This window comes from Stenella coeruleoalba (genome assembly GCF_951394435.1).
Source record: "Stenella coeruleoalba genome assembly, chromosome: 6".
Classification (NCBI taxonomy): Eukaryota; Metazoa; Chordata; class Mammalia; order Artiodactyla; family Delphinidae; genus Stenella; species Stenella coeruleoalba.
The window spans coordinates 12,029,091-12,048,486 of NC_137151.1; the positions used below are offsets into that span (position 1 = coordinate 12,029,091).

Genomic DNA, 19,396 nt, shown 5'->3' on the forward strand with positions numbered 1-19,396 from the left:
TCACCCACAGTTGTTTTCTGTTTCTGTTTTTTGGGGGATAGTAGTGACCCAGATGTGTGTCCACTATTGCTTCTTGCCTAGCGTTGCTGACCTCTCCTTTTGAACTCCTTTTCAACTTACGTTAGTTCTGTTTTTCTCTATCTTTGGTCTCTTACCTCCTCTTTTGAATTTTCCACCCTTTTGTCTCTCTGGGCTTCATTCTGGATTTTTTTCTGCAGACTCAGTTTCCTGTTTACTTTTCCCTTCGTCTGTATCTAGTGTGTTTTTAAGCCCATCCATCGAGTACTTAACTTTGGATTTCTCTCTCCCCAGTTTAAATCATGTGTTTTGTTTTCTTTACATAGTGAGAATTGTTATCTTAACATCTGTTTCTAATTATTCTCGTCCGCATAGTTCATATGGATATTTGTTTCTGCTAGTTTTCATTTACAGTTGTCCTGTGTACCTGGTTGTCTTTGGTTGTGTTTTGGACATTGTATTTGAGAATTGTCTACAGAAGGAAATTGAGGACTAGACGAGGATTATATACTCTCCATCCAGAAATGATTTGTGTTTTTATCTGCCAGGGGCTTTAGGGCACCAGTAATCTAATAAGATCATTTCTATCTGCTGTGAGGGATTGGCATTTTTCTGGGTCACCCAGATTCTTGGAAGCTGGCCTGCAGTACATCTGGAGGCTGTTTTATTTCCAATTCACTCTCCAAGTGTATAGCCATTTGGATTTCCGACCCAAGGTATAGGGGTTTATCTGGGCCACTAGTCTTCGAGGGCTCTGGAGTGCATGTTCTAGATAATGTGGTTATCACAAGTAATCAATCCTCAGTGTCTTGGTTGCCCCGTCCCAGTGTATAAATGGCCCTAGGGCAAAAGTAGACCATTTGCTGTAGGCTCATCTCTCTGGATTTTACTTTTCTTATGTTTTGTGAGCCGGTAGTTCTTCTGTGCCTTCTTAGTTCTCTGATGTTTCCAAGAAGATGTTCTTTTATATGATATCCAGCATTTGTAGTTGTTTTTAGCATGAGGCGTGGTCTGAGTTACTTAGCCATTATTACCTCCTTTTAAAAGTGTCTTTTAAAAGTTATAAAGGAACTGTGTTGGACCTTGAGAACACATCTGTTCTAATTCATCACTAGTCAGTAAAGTAGGGCTTTATTGGTCACTTACCATGAGCCCGGTATTGTGCTATATGTTACAGAAGTTTTGAGGAAATACAAGGCATGGTATTTCTTACATTCAAGGAGTTTAGCTGGGGACACAAGTGTAAACTCAGAAAATTAAATAGAATATTGGAGGAGGTGCTCAAGCGTCATACAGAGTTGATGGCTTAGTGAAAACTACTGGCAGAGTGGTGGTGTGAGCCTGGCCCTCTCTCTGCCGCTGTCCCCTCCGTCCTGGCCATCTTCACCATGGTGGGCACAGGGCCCTGTCACTCCCCCTTCACATTACAGCTCTGCCGTGGCTCCCCCACTGTGTTTGGGACCTAGCTGCGGCCCTTCCGGAGCTTCCTCCCTGGCCCCTCCCCCGCACCCGTTCCCCTCCTCCCACCCCATGTGCTCTTCTCTCTTTGCAGGGAGGTCTTCTCTTCCTTTGGTGTGAGGCTAGGTCTTCAAAGCTTATGAGCCTGGTGCAGTGAAAGCCCTTCTGGGAAGCCGCCTCTGGGAATCGACCCCAGTCCCTGTCCCCGGGACTCATAGGCGTGGCCTCCACTGACCTGAATCAGTACCTGTTTCCTCTGGCAGGGGCAGTGACAGTGCTGCGGTGCTAACAGCCAACAGGTGGAGTGGTCGGGCCCTTTCCCCTACGAGGTAGCTGTTACTCTTTCCCCCATTTAACAGGTCAGAAAACTGAGGCACAGAGAGGCTTCACGGCTCCTAATTAGAGTGGTCTTCTAGGCAATGACTTCACTCATTTATCCCTCTCTTCACTAGGGAAACAGGAACATAGAAGGGCCTGAGCTGTGAAGATAAACATGCATGGTAGTGGTTCCTTTCCTGCCCCAGCGGGGCTATGACTAAGGGAGAACTGGACAAGTGTGTGCGGTGGTTGATTCTGCTGTGAGGGTGCCTGGACTGTGCTCCAGCCTCTGCGGTCCTAGTGCTCTGGAGCTCGGCTGCATCAGTCAGCCTCATCTTCCCGGACAGTCTGTGGATTCCCCAGTGTCTCTGGGTGGGACTGTTGGGGAACGTTGCAGTCTAGGATTTAGCCAGGGCTGCCGTGGTTGGACCTGCTAGCAAACCTTCATCCTGGAAAAGCTTAAAGTCTGTTTCCCCCAAATTCCACGAGTAGGTAAACCAACATGGGCTGGCATATGTGAAAAGGCCATAGTCCTCTTGCAGCTAAGTCTTGAGGGATTATACTTAAGGCAGGTATTAATAGTTCTGCCACGAGGAACACTCCCCCCTCTGACCAGTAGTGCATCCAGACCGATGCTTAGGATTTTATCAGGAAAAGGCCAGTTCCACATCATTGAGAGGCTACTCTTTTTATAAAATAAACTTAAATTTTTAGAACAGTTTTGCATTGACAGAAAAATCCCATTATATATCATTCACCTCTAACACTGGTGGGGTATATTTCTTAAACCCAATAAAGAAATACTGACAGATTATTATTAACTTAATGTCCATAGTTTGTTCAGGTCTTAAGTAAGTTTTACCTGACGTCCTTATCATCCCAGGATGTGACGCTCCACTTTATCATTGTGTCTCCTAGGCTCCTCCTTTTGGCTGTGACGATTTGACTTTCCTTGTCTTTGACGACTTCAAGTGTTTTGAAGTGTACTGATTAGGTATCTTGCAGGATGTCTATTGGGATCGAATGTGGGCTTGTGAGTTCTTATGCGAAGGATCACAGACCTTCTAATCACATACGCAGCATAGGTCCTGCCGATGTGATTTTGTGGCTGTTGGTGTTGACTTTGCTCATCTGGTTGAGATACCGTTTCAGAGGCTTTTCTCATCGTACGGTTAGTATTCTTCGGAGGAAGAGTTAAAACCTGGTACCTAGTCGTCCGTAGCTCATAAGTCATTATTTTCCGTACCATTACAGACACAAAACCTGTCGAACGACAGTTGTTTCTTTAAGAAACGTTAAGAGGTGTGTCTTAAGATTTTTACGTTGCCAATTCCTTGCAAGGATAGTGCGTGAACTGTGGTGACTAGTGGACAAACTTGGATTACTTCTTTTCGAAGCGGTGAATTTAAGAACTGAACCAGCAAAACCTAACGTTTCCGCTTTTATCGAAACGCAGGAGCCAGGGAGATACAAAAACTCGATTGTTATTATCTGAGATCTCCTCCAGTAACTTCAGAGTAGCTCTCAAAATAAACTTACACAACGCAGAAGCGTTGTCTACTGACAGTGAATTTCGGAGGGTTCGCCCGGGAAAACAGACAAAGAAACCTGAGCTCTCTTGAAGCTGCTAGCGCCCCCTTAAAATAGAAACAGCTTTACAACCATCTTTATACAGCTCGGAAAAACTGCTTTTGAACTTCGACCTCGTGGAAAAGAGAAAATTCTTTTTTCCAAAAATTGCACCGAGGTAAAGCGTAGCTTTACCAGGTGCGAGCGTGTTGCATAGGCGTTAGCAGTACTGCCCTCGCTAAACGCTCATCGGACAGTAGCGCAACCCCAAGAAAAGGATGGTTGGCGCCGGCGCTCTTCGCGCCGCGAGAAGCAGGCGCCAACACCGGGTAGGCTTGTGGCGACTAACCCGAGCATTCCACCGCAGCCGCCCGGCAGCCGGCGCACCTCTGCTGATCTCGGCTCCCGAAGCTCGCCACGAACTCCGCGTTTTCGGAGGCTTCGGAAGGTCGCAAAGGGGCCGCTCAGTGTTACCCAGAAGGCCACGCGCCAGCTGCGAGCTGATATGCATATGTGCTCTCCGCCGGGGCGGGGCCTGCAGGGGGCGGGGCCGCAGCGCGCGCTCCCACCCTAGAGGGCGGGCGCCTGGGACTCAGGCCGAGGCGGTGGGGGTTGATTCGTGTCTCGCCACCGACTATTTCGTGTTAGCGCTGTAAACAGCCCTTTCCGGCAAGCGGCCCCCCCTCCTGACACCCGGCTTAACCCTGCGGGTCGGCGCACGCTCCGGCTCCCGGGCCGCGTCTGAGCCAGAGATGCGGTGGGGCCCCGGGAGCCGGCGGGCGAGGGCGCCGCGCCCCCCGCCGGCCGCTGACGGGGGCCCGCTGTTTGCCGTTGCAGGTGGTTCTCCTGGGCATGGACATCCTGTCCTCGCTGGTCACCCGGCTGCAGGATCGGTTCAAGGCACAGATCGGCACAGGTGAGCTCTCTCCTCCTCCAGCCCCCGGCCTTCGCTGGGTCTCGCCAAAGCTTCACTTGGCTGTACCCGCCTTCCACCCTTGCCCTCTTGTCCCCCACCCCCCAGCCCGCCCCACCCCCACCCCCTCCTGCATCTTTAGATGCCACGGCTGCCCCGTTGCCCTCGCCCCCCTCCTGGGCGTGGCCGGATCTGCCACCTCCGCACACCTGCTGGCACCCCACTCCCATATCTTTCTGCTGGCTTCTTCCACCTCCCTGTTCTAGTACCAACTATTACTTTGGTTTCTTCCAGTTAGCCATCAGGCTGTGGTGCCAACCAAGCCCTCCTTGTCCCTGACCCTTCCCTTTGAGAGGCATTGCTTTCTCTCTTTGAGAGTCCTGCAGGTCCGATTCAGCTGTATTGTTAACAGATTTTTGTTGTTATGACTGTTTACACTTTGGTTGTAGATGTCATTTCAAGTGTGTGGTAAATGATCACTCTTATTTTGAAGGGAGAGCAGTAAGTCAGAAAAATGAAATAAAAATAACCCCAGGTTCCGTAGATTAAGAGATGATTTAATTCCCGACCTCTGGGCTTTGATGATGACAATACAAACACTAAGCGTCTCTGTGCAGGCATTTCCTTGTAGAATTTCTCGGTTTCAATTGGTTCACGTGTATTTGTTCTGTTTACCGTCTGGTCAGTGTGCACCTTTCGATAAAGTCATGAGCTCTTCCCACTCTGGTACAAACCGCCCATCTGCAAATAAAAAATCCCTCTGAGGAATTTGATGTTTTAGTAGCATTCCATTTCCCCCTAAATTAGCTGAATTGTTCAGGGCTATCTCTTGTAAAAGAAATGTTTATAGATTTTTAGAAGAAGCAAAGAAAATTGACCTCTGATACCCAGGTGCCCTTGGAGCAGTAGTGATGGCCCGCCCCCAGCCATATGGAGGAAGGGCGGAGGAAGGGCAGAGAGCTGCATTCTGTCTGATGAGCTTGGGTGGATGTGATGTAAAAGTAAAAACAGACTGAGCCATAATGCCTGTTCCTCCCACGCTCTCCTCCCCACTCCCCCCGAGCAGACGTGCTGGAGCCCCTCTGTCTAACCTGGATTTCCTTTTGTGTTGACTCTTTCTTGCCACGGTCTTCCATCGACATCCATGTTAATAGCATTTCAGCAGCTTAAAAACATGCTGGAAGCTGCCTAGAGGAAGGTGGGGTAAGGAAGAAGACAAACAGTGTGTCCATGCAAAGGATTTCTGCAGATTCGCCTAGTAGTTCCTGTGGATGGATTTGAGCAGGAAGGGTAGAATTACAGGGGTTGGTGGGTTTAGAGTGATGTGCATCATTTAGGCCAGGATTTTGAAATATCCACAGTTGGTGACCACAGGCCACTAGACTAGGTTTTCATTTGATCAGTTTGCATTTTAATTTCCAGTGCTGCCGAGTTTAATAGACAGACTGGGCGACGCTAAAGACTCTGTGAGGGAACAAGACCAGGCCCTGCTGCTGAAGATCATGGATCAGGCTGCTAACCCCCAGGTGAGGCGGGGCAGGGCGGGCTCGGGGTGTTCCTGCAGAGCGCCAGTGGGTTTCAGAGGAAAAGTTTCATGGCGTTTCATCTGGCCCCTCTTCTCCCCATAGGATATTTAAACAACAAACAGCAGAAGGTATACCTTTGAATAAGTTAGTGGACTTAACATGGGTACCGAGTGCTTGGTTTGATCCATTAGAGTTGAGCTCATTTACATAACTGACTCTGTGAGTCTCTGAAAAGATGCAGCTGTGGTGTCGGGGCACTCAGAGGCCTGGCTGCAGCCCTGGTCCCTGTCTGCTGGTGAGCTGGGGCTGCCAGGGGTCCAGCTGTCCATTGTTGTGGGGTGGGGCGGGGCGGGGCAGGGAGGCGTCAGGAAAAGCCTTCCCAGGAAAGGTAAAGCCTGCATTGGCCTGAAAAGCTGAGCAGCTGTTTGGCTTGTGGATGGGGTGGGCACAGCTGTTCAAGCTGAGAGAGCAGTGTCAGTATGTGACCTTGGGCCTCATTTTCCTCACCCATAAAATGGGGACAGTTTCACCTCCCTTTCAGGGCTGTCGGGAGAATTAAACGAAATTGTATAAAGGAATGTGTTTTGACCGTTTTGAACTTGATATACGAGCATAAGTTACCATTTTCCAGCAAGCTCTTGAGAGCGCTTAATGAGCTGGTGGAGGTGGGGAGGGCTTTGGCACCTGTTGCGACGTGTCCCCCCCCCCCCCCGACCCCCGTGGGCCCCGCGTTGGACGGGGCTGCAGAAGCTGCCCTCTCTCCTCTCCCCCCCGTCCTCTGCGCCTGCAGTACGTGTGGGACCGGATGCTGGGAGGCTTCAAGCACAAGAACTTCCGCACCCGGGAAGGCACGTGTCTCTGCCTGGTCGCCACACTCAACGCGTAAGTCTGGTGGGGCCTCAGGGTGTCCTCGGCTGAGCTTTTGTATCTGTAACTGTTAATTCTGAAATCATCACGAATCTACTGGAAGTTATAGGGAAACGTCCTGGGAGGTGCCGCGCACCCACCTGTCGTCTTGCGTGTCTGTAGTGCAGGGTCCAGACCAGGAAGTTGGTGTAGATACGATCCACAGAGCTTGTTCAGGTTCATCCAGGACGCACGCATGTCGTGTGTGCGCAGCTGTGACACGGGTGCAGCTCTGGGTAACTCATTGCCACGTTCAAGGTGCAGACCCGTACCTCGCCCCAGGCGCCCCCATGCTGCCACTCATGTACTCTCCAGCTCTGCGATTTCGTTATTTTATGAATGGAATCACACAGAATGTGACCGTTTGAGACTGACCTTTTTTTCCCTCTCAGCGTAATTCCCTTGAGATTGCATACATGTTGTTGCCTGAACAGTAGTTTGTTCCTTTTTATTGATGAGTAGAATTCCCTGGTATAGACGTATCATAGTGTGTTTAACAGTTCACCCGTTGAAGGACATTTGAATATTTCCACTTTTTGGTTATTTCAAATAATGCTGTTGTGAACACACATGTACCAGTTTCTGCATGAACAGAAGTTTTCATTTCTCTTGGGTCAGCGCCCAAGAGTACAATTGCTGCGTCGTTTGGTAGATTCATCTTTACTTTTAAGAGAAACTGCCAAACTATTTTCCAGAGTGGTCTGCATCATTTTGCATTCCCACCAGCAGTGTACGAATGATTCATTTCTTCATTTCCTCGCTAGCATTGAATGTTACCACTGTCTTTAATTTTAACCATTTTGATATGCGTGTAGTGCTGTGTCATTGCGGTTTTAATTTGTGTTTCCCTAATAACTGTTGATGTTGAACATTTTTTTAAGTGCTTATTTGCAGGAGAGCCTTTTTTTTTTTTTTTTTTTTTTTTTGGCGGTACGCGGGCCTCTCACTGTTGTGGCCTCTCCCGTTGCTCCGGATGCGCGGGCTCAGTGGCCGTGGCTCACAGGCCTAGCCGCTCCGTGGCATGTGGGATCTTCCCGGACCGGAGCACGAACCCGTGTCCCCTGCATCGGCAGGTGGACTCTCAACCACTGCGCCACCAGGGAAGCCCAGGAGAGCCTTTTTTAAAATTACAAATCACCTTTTCTGCTTACGAAAGTAATACTGTGTATATCACAGAAAATTTACATAAAAAAGAAAATGATTATTGTCTATAATTCTGCCACCTTCAGATAATCACTGTTAACATGTAGCATTTTGTTCCAGCATTAAGAGTTTTATTATTTTTAAAAACAAAATGGAGATTGTAACGTTTATATTACCTTATAAGTTTTTCTCTCTTAATGTGCTAGACTTCTCGGGACCATTAAATTCGGTCTCTGAAGCTTTTTTTTGTTTGTTTGCACCACGTGGCATGCAGGATCTTAGTTCCCCAGCCAGGGATTGAACCCTGTGCCGCCTGCAGTGGAAGCACGGAGTCTTAACCACTGGACTGCCAGGGAAGTCCCTGGTCTCTGAAGCTTCTAAAAAATGTTTCTAGCCTTTGCTTACTGTAGTTCCGCATCTAAGAATTTGTCCTAAGAGAGTACTCAGGAAGGAATCGGGGAGAGTGTTGTTGACAGAGGGTGTCAGTGACAGCGTTTAGTTTATGGCGGTGAACAGCTGGAGATAGCTGAGCTGTCCTCCAGCAGGGCGTCATTCAGCTGGCGTCCTCTCAGCCGTTTATCGCAGTCTGTCTTCAAGCGGTTATTAACTGAATGTCTGGTGTGGCAGAGAGCCACACAGCAGGGCGATTAGGGGAGGACCCCGGGAACCTGCCGGGTGGCTGAGTGCACTGAGTTGGCCAGAGTAGGGACCACCGCATGACGCACGGCAGTGTCAAGACGACAGGACCCCGCGTGGGCGAGGCTGCGGCCGCGGCCTGGCAGCGAAGGGCTGGGCCAGGTGCAGGGACCCCGAGCCGGGGTGGGGGTGGGGGCGCTTGTCCTGAGAGGCACTCATAGTTTAGAACTGTGCGGAGGGGCCGTGCGGGTGTGTGTTTAGTTTGGAAGCAGAGGGGGAAGGGTAAGGGGCGAGCCTTGGTGGGCGGTGGCGATGGGCCCAGGGAGGGAGGGAAGGAAGGGGTGAGAGGGAGGAGAGGCAGTGTGCTTTCCTCTCTTCCCACCAACAGTAAAGCACTGCTTTTGTTTTCAGCTCTGGAGCACATACCTTGACACTAAGCAAGATTGTGCCACATATATGTAACCTGCTCGGAGATCCAAACAGCCAGGTGAGTGTATTTAGTGAGAAAGAAATCATTGGCTGTAGACAGTGAGGGTGCATTTTGGTTCTGGGTGGGACTTTATTTCTCTCTCTAGAGCTCGGGGTGTTGGTTGAGGTGATGGGTGTTAGTGCCCAGTAGCATTTATCAGCGTCTTTGGTGGATGGGGGCCCGCTTTGCCCTCTTCTCCACGTTGGGATGGGCCCTCACTAGCCTGTAAAGTGATGTCATCAGACCAGCCTCCAAGAGAAGGCACTCTGGTCACCATCTCTGCAGCTAGAGGGGTGGGTGTGGGGAGGGAGCGACGGTGATGGCGGAGCAGCGGCCCCCTTCTGGGGTGGGAGAGGTGGGCTGGACAGGGCCTGCGGGGGCCTCTCGGAGGTGACAGAGAGGGCCCACGTTTTGTTTTGAGCGGTGGCCACATTGGTGCATATAACTGTGGAAACACTTCAGACTGACCTATGCATGTTATTTTGTATAAAGTAAAACAAAACCCCAAAACGTCAAAGCACCACTTCCCTGGTGTCAGGGTGGGTGGGTGGGGCTTTGCTAAGCAGTGAGCAGGCAGCCCGGGCACCGGAAGTGCCAGTTCTCTCCCAGGTCAGTTCTGGTTATCACCCAGAGCCCTGTCTGTCACGTTGGCTCACACACCTGGTTAGATGAGGGGCTGAAAATAGGATCAGTAACTCACAAAAGAAATGTACACCTGCCCGTTGAACGGCATGGGATCGGAGTGCGCAGGTGCACCGGTAGGTGGCTGTTCAGTAGGAAACACCGCAGTACTGCGTGGCCCCCGGTGGTCCGGATCCGGCAAATCTGTGGATGCCTGGAGGGTTGGCGGCCCCCCTCCCTGCGCAGTGTTCAGGGGTCGACGGTACGTGGTGGACAGCATCTGTCAGTCTTGACTGGCGATGGCTACAGTGCCCTCCGTAGATGACTCTGCTCTCCCTCCACCGCCCCCAGCTCAGCTCCGAGGGCCCTTGGGTCGCAGAGCCTCCTGTTCCGCATCCTTTCTCCCTCCTCATCTCTGCCCTTGATCCCGGCTGTTTCCCGCTTCCTCTTTGGTGCCCTGCTGCACTCCCCTTCCCGTCGCCGGCCGCTTCTCCTGCCTTCTTGCTCGCTGCCGGCCTGTGTCCCTGCTCTCCCTCACCTGCACCCACTTGCTTCTTTCTGTGCATCCTCTATCCAGCCTTCACTGAAAATATCTGACGTTGGAAATTTGAGTTTTAGATACTTTTATTTCCTGGATCATACTTTATGTTCATCATCAATTTGAAAATAACTGAAGCTACTTTGTATTTTTAAATTTTTTGGCCACACTGCGGCATGCGGGCTCTTAGTTCCCGGACCGGGGACTGAACCTGCACCCCCTGCATGGGAAGCATGGAGTTCTAACCACTGGACCGCCAGGGAAGTCCCTAACTGAAGCTACTTTTAAAAAAGATTCTGAATTACCAGATGGACTATTTTGCCTTTTTGCCCCCTTAACGTCTTGTCTCCACTTTGTTTTCTGTGGAAAAAAGTCCTTTATGGGGGTCACTCCTTGAGGTTGTCACTGCTACCACGTGGCCCCTTCGGTAGAGCAGGAGAGCCAGCTGGGCTGGTCGAGGCTCTTTGTTCCTCACTTGGGTGCCTGCACCGGCCTGACAGGTGATATGAGTATCCCCGCCAGCCTCAGAGAGGCAGCGTGCTGGGGTGAACGAGGCCAGGCTCAGTGGGCGGCTGTCAGCAGTCCGGAGTGGCAGCGCCTGTAGCCAGTTTCCCACACTGAGCATCGGAGGAGTCCTTAGGAGTGTTTACCCGCATGTGTGCACGCGTGTGCAGACACAGACACGCGGTCCTCACCTCCCCGCACCCGGGGGCTCCACGCCCGCTCCTCTGATGCTAAATAACCCACTCACTCATCCCTCCTTCCAGGGTGCGTGTGTATGTCGCGTGTGCTTGTGCTTCTGACTTTATTTTCATTTTCTCGTCAGTCTTTCCTGCTGGTCTCTGAACCTTGAGGGTCAGGACTACCCCTGTCTCCTCTTTATCGTCCCAGGACTGCCTTCCAGCGGCCTTAGGACTGAGTAGACTCCCCATGGCTACCTGAGCGGTGTTCGCCTCTTAGCCGTGGATGCCTCAGGCCAGAGAGGACAGTCGTGTGTTTTGCTGGTGCTGTCACTGCACTGGGCCCCTGACCTTGTGGTCGGCTTGCATCCAGCTCTCAGTCCTGTGCGGGGGTGAGTGTGTGCGTGCGTGTGTGCGTGCGTGCGTGCGTGCGTGTGTGTGTTGAGCCCCGCAAACACTCCTGCCCCAGGGGCTGTGAGTCCTCTGGTACTGGTCTGAGTGCAGAGCGACTCAGCTTCCCAGAGCGGGCGCCCATGCGCAGGCTTTGCGTGGCTCAGGATGCTTTTGGCTGCTGAAAGTAACTCAGAATCCAACTCAGAATCACCAGAGCAGTGGGGAAAATGCATCATCCCGTGTATGGGGGGGGCCCGAGGTAGGGAGGCCGCAGGGCCTGTTATCGGCTCAGTGATGTCCCCAGGACTGCGTGTCCCGCTCCACTTCTGCTGGGCTGCCCACCCCCTGGGCTTTGTCCTCTGCAGCTCTGCTCACGGGCCCTGCGTGGTACAGCCCAGCTGCACGCGTGTCCCGCGTGCCTGGCAGATGAAAGCCCGGTGCTCCTATGTGCCTCTCCTGTTTTCAGCTTTTCTAGATTGAAAGGTTCAAACGGAGGTAGAAGTGGAGAGAATGACGTACAGCATCCCCTCGGGCCCGTCCTCCGGCCTCAGCAGCTGACCAGACGAGGCCAGTTTACTTTCATCTTTTTGCCTCCCCCACCCCATTGTTTGGAAGCAAAATGTAGATTATTTTGAAGGAAATCTTAGACATTGGTTCATTTAATTCTTAAATACTCTAAAGGGTAAGGCCTCTCCACCCCCGCAAGCCCCCCACATAACCTTAACAGCATTATCACCTCCTGTCCCTCAAGAATGCCTGATTCTCTCATGTCATTAAGTGCCCAGTCCACGTGCACGTTTCCCTGAGTGTCCCTGCGTTTACCCGCTTTCGCAGAGTGGACGGGCGTCCTCCGGAAGCTTTGCTCAGGTTCCCTGTCGTGTCTCGCGAGAGCCGCATCCTGTGCCGCGGTGTCAGCCCGCTGTCAGGGAAGGGACCAGGGTTATGGGGTGGCCTTACACTCGGGAGACTTGATCTCCCGAGCCGAGAACAGGGCCAGGGAGGACGGGGCCGGGGCATCCGAGACACCTGCTCGATGGGGAGCCCCTTTGTCAGATAAGGAGAACTCCAGTTCTGCCTGCAGACCTCTGACTTCAGAGCTGCTCAGCTGGCCTAGGGCAGGCAGCGGTCGCCTCCGCAGGGCCTTGCCCCGCTGCCTGCCGTCTGCTTTGCTGAGGAGTTTGATCCGCATCTTCAGAGTCTAGAAGCATCTTGGGGTGGCTGAGGGGCCGGCACTGATCTCAGAGCTCTCTGCATCTGGCCCTGGGCTGGCTGGCTGGCTGGGCTTAGCGGGGAGGGGCAGGGGAAGGAAGCCCCCGCAGAGGGTTTGACTGGTACCTGAGGAGTGGGCGGGTCTGAGACATCCTCTCTGTGGGCGGGTGGCTGCGGGGACAGGGTGGCTTTGGCCTCGAGTGGGCTTCCGGGTGCCCTCCCTGTCCCTGGGGGTGAAGTTCCCCCTGGAGTTTCCGCTGTGTAGGGAGCCCATTCCTGATGCCCACCTTGGGGTGCAGCGTGGCGCAGTGAGGTGACCGTGGGCCCCGGCAGGTGGCTAGCCCGCCAGGCTCCGCTCCTCTGTGTCACAGTCAGCAGTGGCCCGGTGAGTGAGGTCGTAGATTTGAAGGCCTCAGGCTCTCTAAAGCCTTCGGCCAGGGCCCGGCAGGTGGAGCTTAATGTACGGGGCCCTGGTCTTTTGCTGTCCTGGTGGCCTGAGCTCTTGGGGTCATTTGCGTGGCGAGCCTGCGGGTGGGCAGAAGCGCGTGGGGCCCCTGTGGCGGCCTGTGGAGGGAGCACTGCATGGTCCCTTCAGCCCGAACCGACTTGCTTTGAGGGGACGCCCCTCCTCAGTTGGGCTGCGATACTTTGTAGTGCCACAGACAATCTGTTCTTCTGTGATTCTTGGGTCATTTAGATCCTCAGATGCTCCCTGGCCCTGGAGCTTTCTGAGCCTGAGGAATAGCTATTTAAAGGCTAAGGTTGCTGGTCTGAGAGATGTAGATGATACCAGTCCCACCGGCCACTGTGCTGAGTGCTTTATGCATATAAACACGGGCCACAAACCGCTGGCCTGTGTCTGTGCACATACACGTGTCTGCAGGATGACTTCACTTCACGTGTGAAGTTTGGGTTTGCAAGTTGACATTTGGGAGGAGCGTTTCTGAGCTTCCGCAGAAGAGTGAAGGTGGGGCAGAGCTGTACCTGTGCCCCACGGCTACATGTTGGCGGCTGCCTGCCCGAGGCTGGGCATCCCCCTTCCCTCGCCAGCGGGTCCTGGGCCGGGGCCATTCGTCATCGTGCACCCACCTTGCTCCACGCATCATGTTACCTGCCTGGGCCGTGTAGCGCCCCCAGTTTGGCATGTAATAGGCAGTCAAATATTTGTTGAATTGAATCCATTTTTTTTCTTTCTATTATTATTATTATTTTTTTGTGGTACGCGGCCTCTCAGTGCCGTGGCCTCTCCCGTTGTGGAGCACAGGCTCTGGACACCCAGGCTCAGCGGCCATGGCTCACAGGCCCAGCCGCTCTGTGGCATGTGGGATCTTCCCGGACCGGGGCACAAACCGGTGTCCCCCGCATCGGCAGGCGGACTCTCAACCACTGCGCCACCAGGAAAGCCCTTTTTCCATTATTTTTTTTAATCTCAAAGCAGCCTTCCACTTACGAAGGAGAAAATGGAGACTAAAAGAGTTTAAAACACAGCACTGTAAAGCAGTTGTACTCCAATAAGGATGTGTAAATGAATGAATGAATGAAAGTTTAAATGCTTTGTCCAAAGTTATGGCAGCCTCTAAATGGCCAAGTAAGTCCTCAGGCCTACTTTGACTCTAAGGCTAGTAATTTTATTAATTGATTGGATGAATGAATGAAAGATTCTTTAAATTCTATAGCCCGTTAGAATTTCAAAAGTTTCACACATGATTTCATATAATCTCATAATAACCCCATTTCTCCTACCCCAATATTGCCCCTCCCCCCTTCCCTCTCCCCACTGGCAACCACTTTGTTCTCTGTATATGGGAGTCTCGCTCTTTTTTGTTTTATTCACTAGTTTGTTGTGTTGTTTAGATTCCACATATAAGCAATATGTTACAGTATTTGTCTTTCTCTGTCTGACTTATTTCACTTAGAAGGCTAGTCATTTCTCCACTAAATCCCTTAAACTCTTCATAGCCCAGACTTTGTAAGTAGCAGACAGGGTATCGATTGCTCTTTAAAGGGGGTCCCCGGTGTGATCTGCTCTGGCTCTGAGCAGACGTAATCACTAGAAAGTAAGCCACGGCGATGCATTTTTCACTGATTCTCAAGACAGGGCATTGACTGCTTTTGTGAGATGTGCATGTTTCAATAGGGAAATGTTCCCTAACATCAGAAATTATTTCCTTTCCAAAATAAACTGGTAATCTCCGTTAGTCAGCTCAGGCTGCCATTACAAAATACCGTAGACTGGGAGGCCTAAACCATGGAAGTTTGTCTCTCACAGTTCTGGAGGCCGGCAGTCCTGGAACAGGGTGTCGGTGTGGCCGCACTCTACTGAGGGTTCTCTTCCTGGCTAGCAGACACATGGAGCTGTCTGGTGTCTCTCTTATAAAGACGCCCCTCCTATTATTATCAGGACCCACTCTTACGACCTCATTTAACCTTAACTACCTTCTTTATGGGCCTGTCTCTAACTGCCATCATCAACATATGAATTGTTTCGGGGGCTGGTGGGTCACACACACAGTTTGGTGCATAGCATCAGGTTTTGGGTGAGAAGTAATAAGAACTTAGAATTTGCCTTTTTCTGTCACAAGGGGGAAAATTGTAAACAAAATTACGTATCGTATACCGCTGTTAAATCAAAGGGTAACTTGGCAGTGTTCAGAGCTGTAAACTGTTTGTACCCCTGCTTCTTTCCTCTCTGTTTCTTTGATTTCATTGCTTGAGACCAAATCTGCAATCGTGGTTGCTCTCTTGTCTTTGCTGGCTCTCCTCTCCTCGGCACCCCTGGGCGCCCCACAGTCTGGCCTTGAGTCCATTGGATTTATAAACTTTTTTTCTTCCCACCTTTCTATCGGCAAAATTTTAGACCTATAGAAAAATGGAAAGGGTAGTATAGTGAACACCCATATTTACCATTTAACTTTTGTCACATTTGTCTTATATCTCAACGTGTATACACACATGTGTACACACACACACACACACACACACACACACACAGAAATAGACCTTTTTTCTTGAACCATTCGGAAGTATCTAGCACATGATCTTTTTACTCCTAGGTACTTCAGTGTGTGTCTGCTAACAACAGGGATATTTTTGTGTAATCACATGTTTTCACATCCAAGAAATTTAACATTGATACAACTGTAATGTTTGGTATACACACAGCCCATATTCAAAGTTCCCTGTTCTGTTTTTTTTGTGTGTGTGTTTTTTTTGTTTTTGTTTTTTGCGGTATGCGGGCCTCTCACTGTTGTGGCCTCTCGCGTTGCGGAGCACAGGCTCCGGACGCGCAGGCCCAGCGGCCATGGCTCACGGGCCCAGCCGCTCCGCGGCATGTGGGATCTTCCCGGACCGGGGCACAAACCTGTGTCCCCTGCATCGGCAGGTGGACTCTCAACCACTGCGCCACCAGGGAAGCCCTAGCGCCACCAGGGAAGCCCTGTGTGTGTGTTTTTTTTAAGTCCATTCTGTCTCTCGAGCCTTACATATCGCGACCTTTCCTTTCCTATCTGTGTTTGGCCAGACCGCTGCCTTGCTCTTCCTGAAGTGTATGCCTTGCTTCTCTGCTTTCATGCCTCTGCGCAGGCTGCTTACCTTGTTTGGAGCCTGTCTCATTCCATCTTTCCCTGGTAAAATGCTGTGTTTCTAAATACATTTTAAGTGGTTCCTTCCTCTTCCATAAACTGTTTCTTGGTATCCTCTGGTGTGCTGTCTCCCTCCCCTAAACTATGTGAGCTCTTTGTACTCTTTTGTATAACATTTATTACATCCTGCCCTGTGTTAAATGTAGAATTTATGGACTTTTTTCCCCATCTCCCTTTTAGAACTATGAGCTTCTTGAACGTAGTCTCCGTGTAGCCTCTACCATCCTTTTTTGTTGCTCCCTAAGTATTTATTTGACCTACATCCAGAATGTTTTACATCGTGTTTTATTTTTAGAATAATTCATTTGTTTGTAGTGTTTTCTATTTCGGAAAGGCGGTCTGGTTTCCAGACATCGTCTTAAAGGATGGAAAGAACTAAGGGGTGTGGACTTTAGCAGGTACATAGGGATGGGATCTGAATTTTTTCCTCCTCTTTGGAACTGTGCCCACAGAGTCAAAGCTGTCAAACACAGCTGTGTCTAGTCCCATGCCCCTTAAGGGTTGTGTTTAGAATCGCGCTGGTGAGTGGGTGATAAACTTGGGGTGTTGTATAGCCTGTTGTGTCCGCAGCAGGAAGTGCTGGGGAATGACACAGAGCAGCTGTAAGATCTCTTCTTTTACATCTAGGTTCGAGATGCAGCAATAAACAGCTTAGTGGAAATTTACAGACATGTAGGAGAACGTGTGAGGGCAGATCTCAGTAAGAAAGGATTGCCACAGTCCCGGTGAGTTCAGACTTTTTTCCTTTCTTCTGCTCTTTCCCCCTGTACTCTTTCTCAGTTAACATCTTGGTTTGCACTGCTTATTTTGTTGTGGTAATTTTACTGAAAGAATATACGGTGAGAGGATCGGTGGATGGAGATCGCACCCAGATCACCCAGTGTCAGGGGCCCCCTTTCATTCCACTTGCTCAAAAGTAAGACTTTCTCACCCAGACGTCTAGCCAGGTCCCCTGCCACATTCCGATTTTAGAAGCATATTTAAAAGTGTTTGGTGTTGGAAGATTCAGCATTCTCTCGGTTCATACGGTTCTACATTTTGTATACGCACGACACCTAGTATAGTAGGGGCTTGGAGAATATTTGTTTGAATGAAGCCTTTCCAGGATGAGTCTGGATAGAAACATATAAGTAATAATTCTGGAAAACATCTTTGAAATGATAGCTTTCTGGTCAGGAATGCCAGTCTCAATGTCCAAGTCTCCAGTGCAAGGAGATCAGTGTCTTATCACATCCAGGACAACTTGAGTCCACAGATGTTTCTGTCGTAGTCAGAATTTTAAAAGTAATGAAAAACCACTCACCTATGATTTTACCTACGACGGGGAAACCTTACACCAAATGAATTCCAAGCCTTTTGCCCGTCAATTCCATCGTGGGAGAAAGTGATATGAAAATCCTGGGAAGTTAGGCCTGGATGGGACTCACAGAGCGGCTTGTGTGGCCTGTCACTGTGTCCACGGGGACAGCAGCGGCCCGGAGGCAGGAAGTGGCTGGAGAGATCACCCAGCTAGCAAGTCAGGGCTCAGACTGAAGTCCTGTTCTTCATTTTCTCCACCCTGTTCCACAGAAGAGCTTACGGACTCTTGGGCATCTCGTTGTGGGATGGAATGTTGAAATATACAGGAGCCGTCTGCCGTGATGCCCCTCGGCCAGGTGTGACGGAAGTGGGCCACCTGACTTACCCTGCAGTCGGGGTGCCTGGAGCACCTGGAGGGGGGCATCTTTCTTTGTTGAGAGTCACATCTGACCCCAGTGCTGCTCTCACCATGGCCCCTGTAATTTTTTTTTTTTTAAGCACTACAGACTTTATAATGGTGCTGGAAATAGTCCATGCTAGCAGACAGTGTGATCCATGAGCCCTGGGGGAGGGGTCGGCAGGGAGTGTGGCAGAGACCGCCTGTTTATACCGAGAGCCTTTCAGTGGGACAGAGGCAGCAGATGAGAATACAACAACTTTTCGTGTTTTTTACAAGAGGCAATCTGTGAGAACGGGGGTTTTTAATTCCTGTGTTTCATGAACCTCGACCTTCTGGTCTTTGAATAGATGGTGAGAACGCTTAGGAGGGAGCTGCCTTAGAAAGTACCGACCGGGCTGTTAGGGAAAACTGGAGGGTGCAGATGAGCAGGAGAGCAGCGGCGACTGTAGGGGTGGCTATTGAGTGATGACGTCACCAGCATTGTCGGGGAAGCAGGCCTTGGGCAGCGAAACCCTCTCCTGCTTCCGCACGGCATCACCGTGCTGAGTAGCTCGCGGTGAGCCTAGGCCAAGACCGGCCCCGTCTTCCCCGTGGGATTCGGGGGTCGTGTCCGATGGTTGCTGTAGCAGCCGACGACGGGGAGGTGACATGGTGAAACTGAGATCTAGCGAGATGAGCACAGGAGGCAGCTCACTCTGCAGGCCTGCTTGCAGGGGTGGCCCGGCCTGCGGCCTGGGAGCTTGGATGTGGGGGGCTTCCACCATTTCCACAGAGTGGGCCGGGGATGGGGGGGTCTCTTGCTGCAGCCCGGCCGGGGCGTGGCTGCCCTCCTGCTCTCCTGCGGGGGTCTGGCGATTGCGGAGCCTTAGGCAGGGGGTGCCTGGGTGACCAGCGCCTGTAAACCCTGCCCTCAGACTCAGCAGGCTCTCCCAGTGGCCGGCGTTCCACCCGCGGCGTCACAGCTTGTGGCTGGGAGTTCAGCCTGTGACTCTAGTGGGAAATTTGCTCGGCTTTCCGTGGACTTCACCCCACACGCCCTTTCTCTTTGCTGATTTTCCTTGTGCGCTTTTACCGTAATGATCACAGCTGGGAGTGCAACTCTGTGCTGAGGCCTGTGAGTCCTCCTAGTGAATCATGAAACCTGGGGTGGTCTTGGGGACCCCTCCACGGAGATGGGCTCGGGTAAGGTCCCTCCTGGAGCTGGGGTTAGAACCTTCTCTTGCAGATTCCCAGTCATGTGGTTTCTTTCCCCCATCACCCCTCACCCCCTTTTAAAAAGGAAATATTAAATAAATATTAAAAAGAAGCTACAGAAGAGTTAGAGCCTCTGTGAACAGGAATGAGAGTTTCCATTATCTCATGTTAGCTAAAATCCTTCCTAAAAATTCTGGACCGAAAGGAGAGGGTGAGCCTAGGGAAATGGACCCACATCTTTTACAGCCATTATTGTAAAAATTGGGCAGACAAACAGTGCTTGGAGAACTAGGCTGTTAGTTCTTTAAAAACTGTAGTGAAAGGATCGGAAACTTCATGTTTCTTTGTATTTATGACAAGACAGTTACGTGGGATCTCACACTGTGAGGGCCAGAGGCTCCGGCCGCCACCTTAATTTTGTTGGGGACCGTGTCCAAGTGAAACAAGACATGGAAAGAATCTCCT

The 19,396-nt window shown here is 51.0% G+C and overlaps 1 protein-coding gene across 11 annotated transcripts in view; it reads left to right on the forward strand.

Annotated features, from left to right (window-relative positions):
* The window catches only part of CLASP1 (cytoplasmic linker associated protein 1), a 267,526-nt gene that overhangs the window by 82,076 nt on the left and 166,054 nt on the right, over positions 1-19,396 (forward strand). For 9 of the 11 annotated variants that reach the window (XM_079924259.1, XM_079924263.1, XM_079924261.1 and 6 more), the window contains 5 exons: positions 4,201-4,279; positions 5,699-5,802; positions 6,593-6,684; positions 8,899-8,974; positions 16,666-16,763. In XM_079924259.1, the coding sequence (XP_079780385.1) occupies positions 4,201-4,279; positions 5,699-5,802; positions 6,593-6,684; positions 8,899-8,974; positions 16,666-16,763 (449 nt within the window). Of the gene's footprint in view, positions 1-4,200; positions 4,280-5,698; positions 5,803-6,549; positions 6,685-8,898; positions 8,975-16,665; positions 16,764-19,396 lie in introns of those variants that run through there. The other 2 variants (XM_079924266.1, XM_079924256.1) reach the window with 2 other exon arrangements.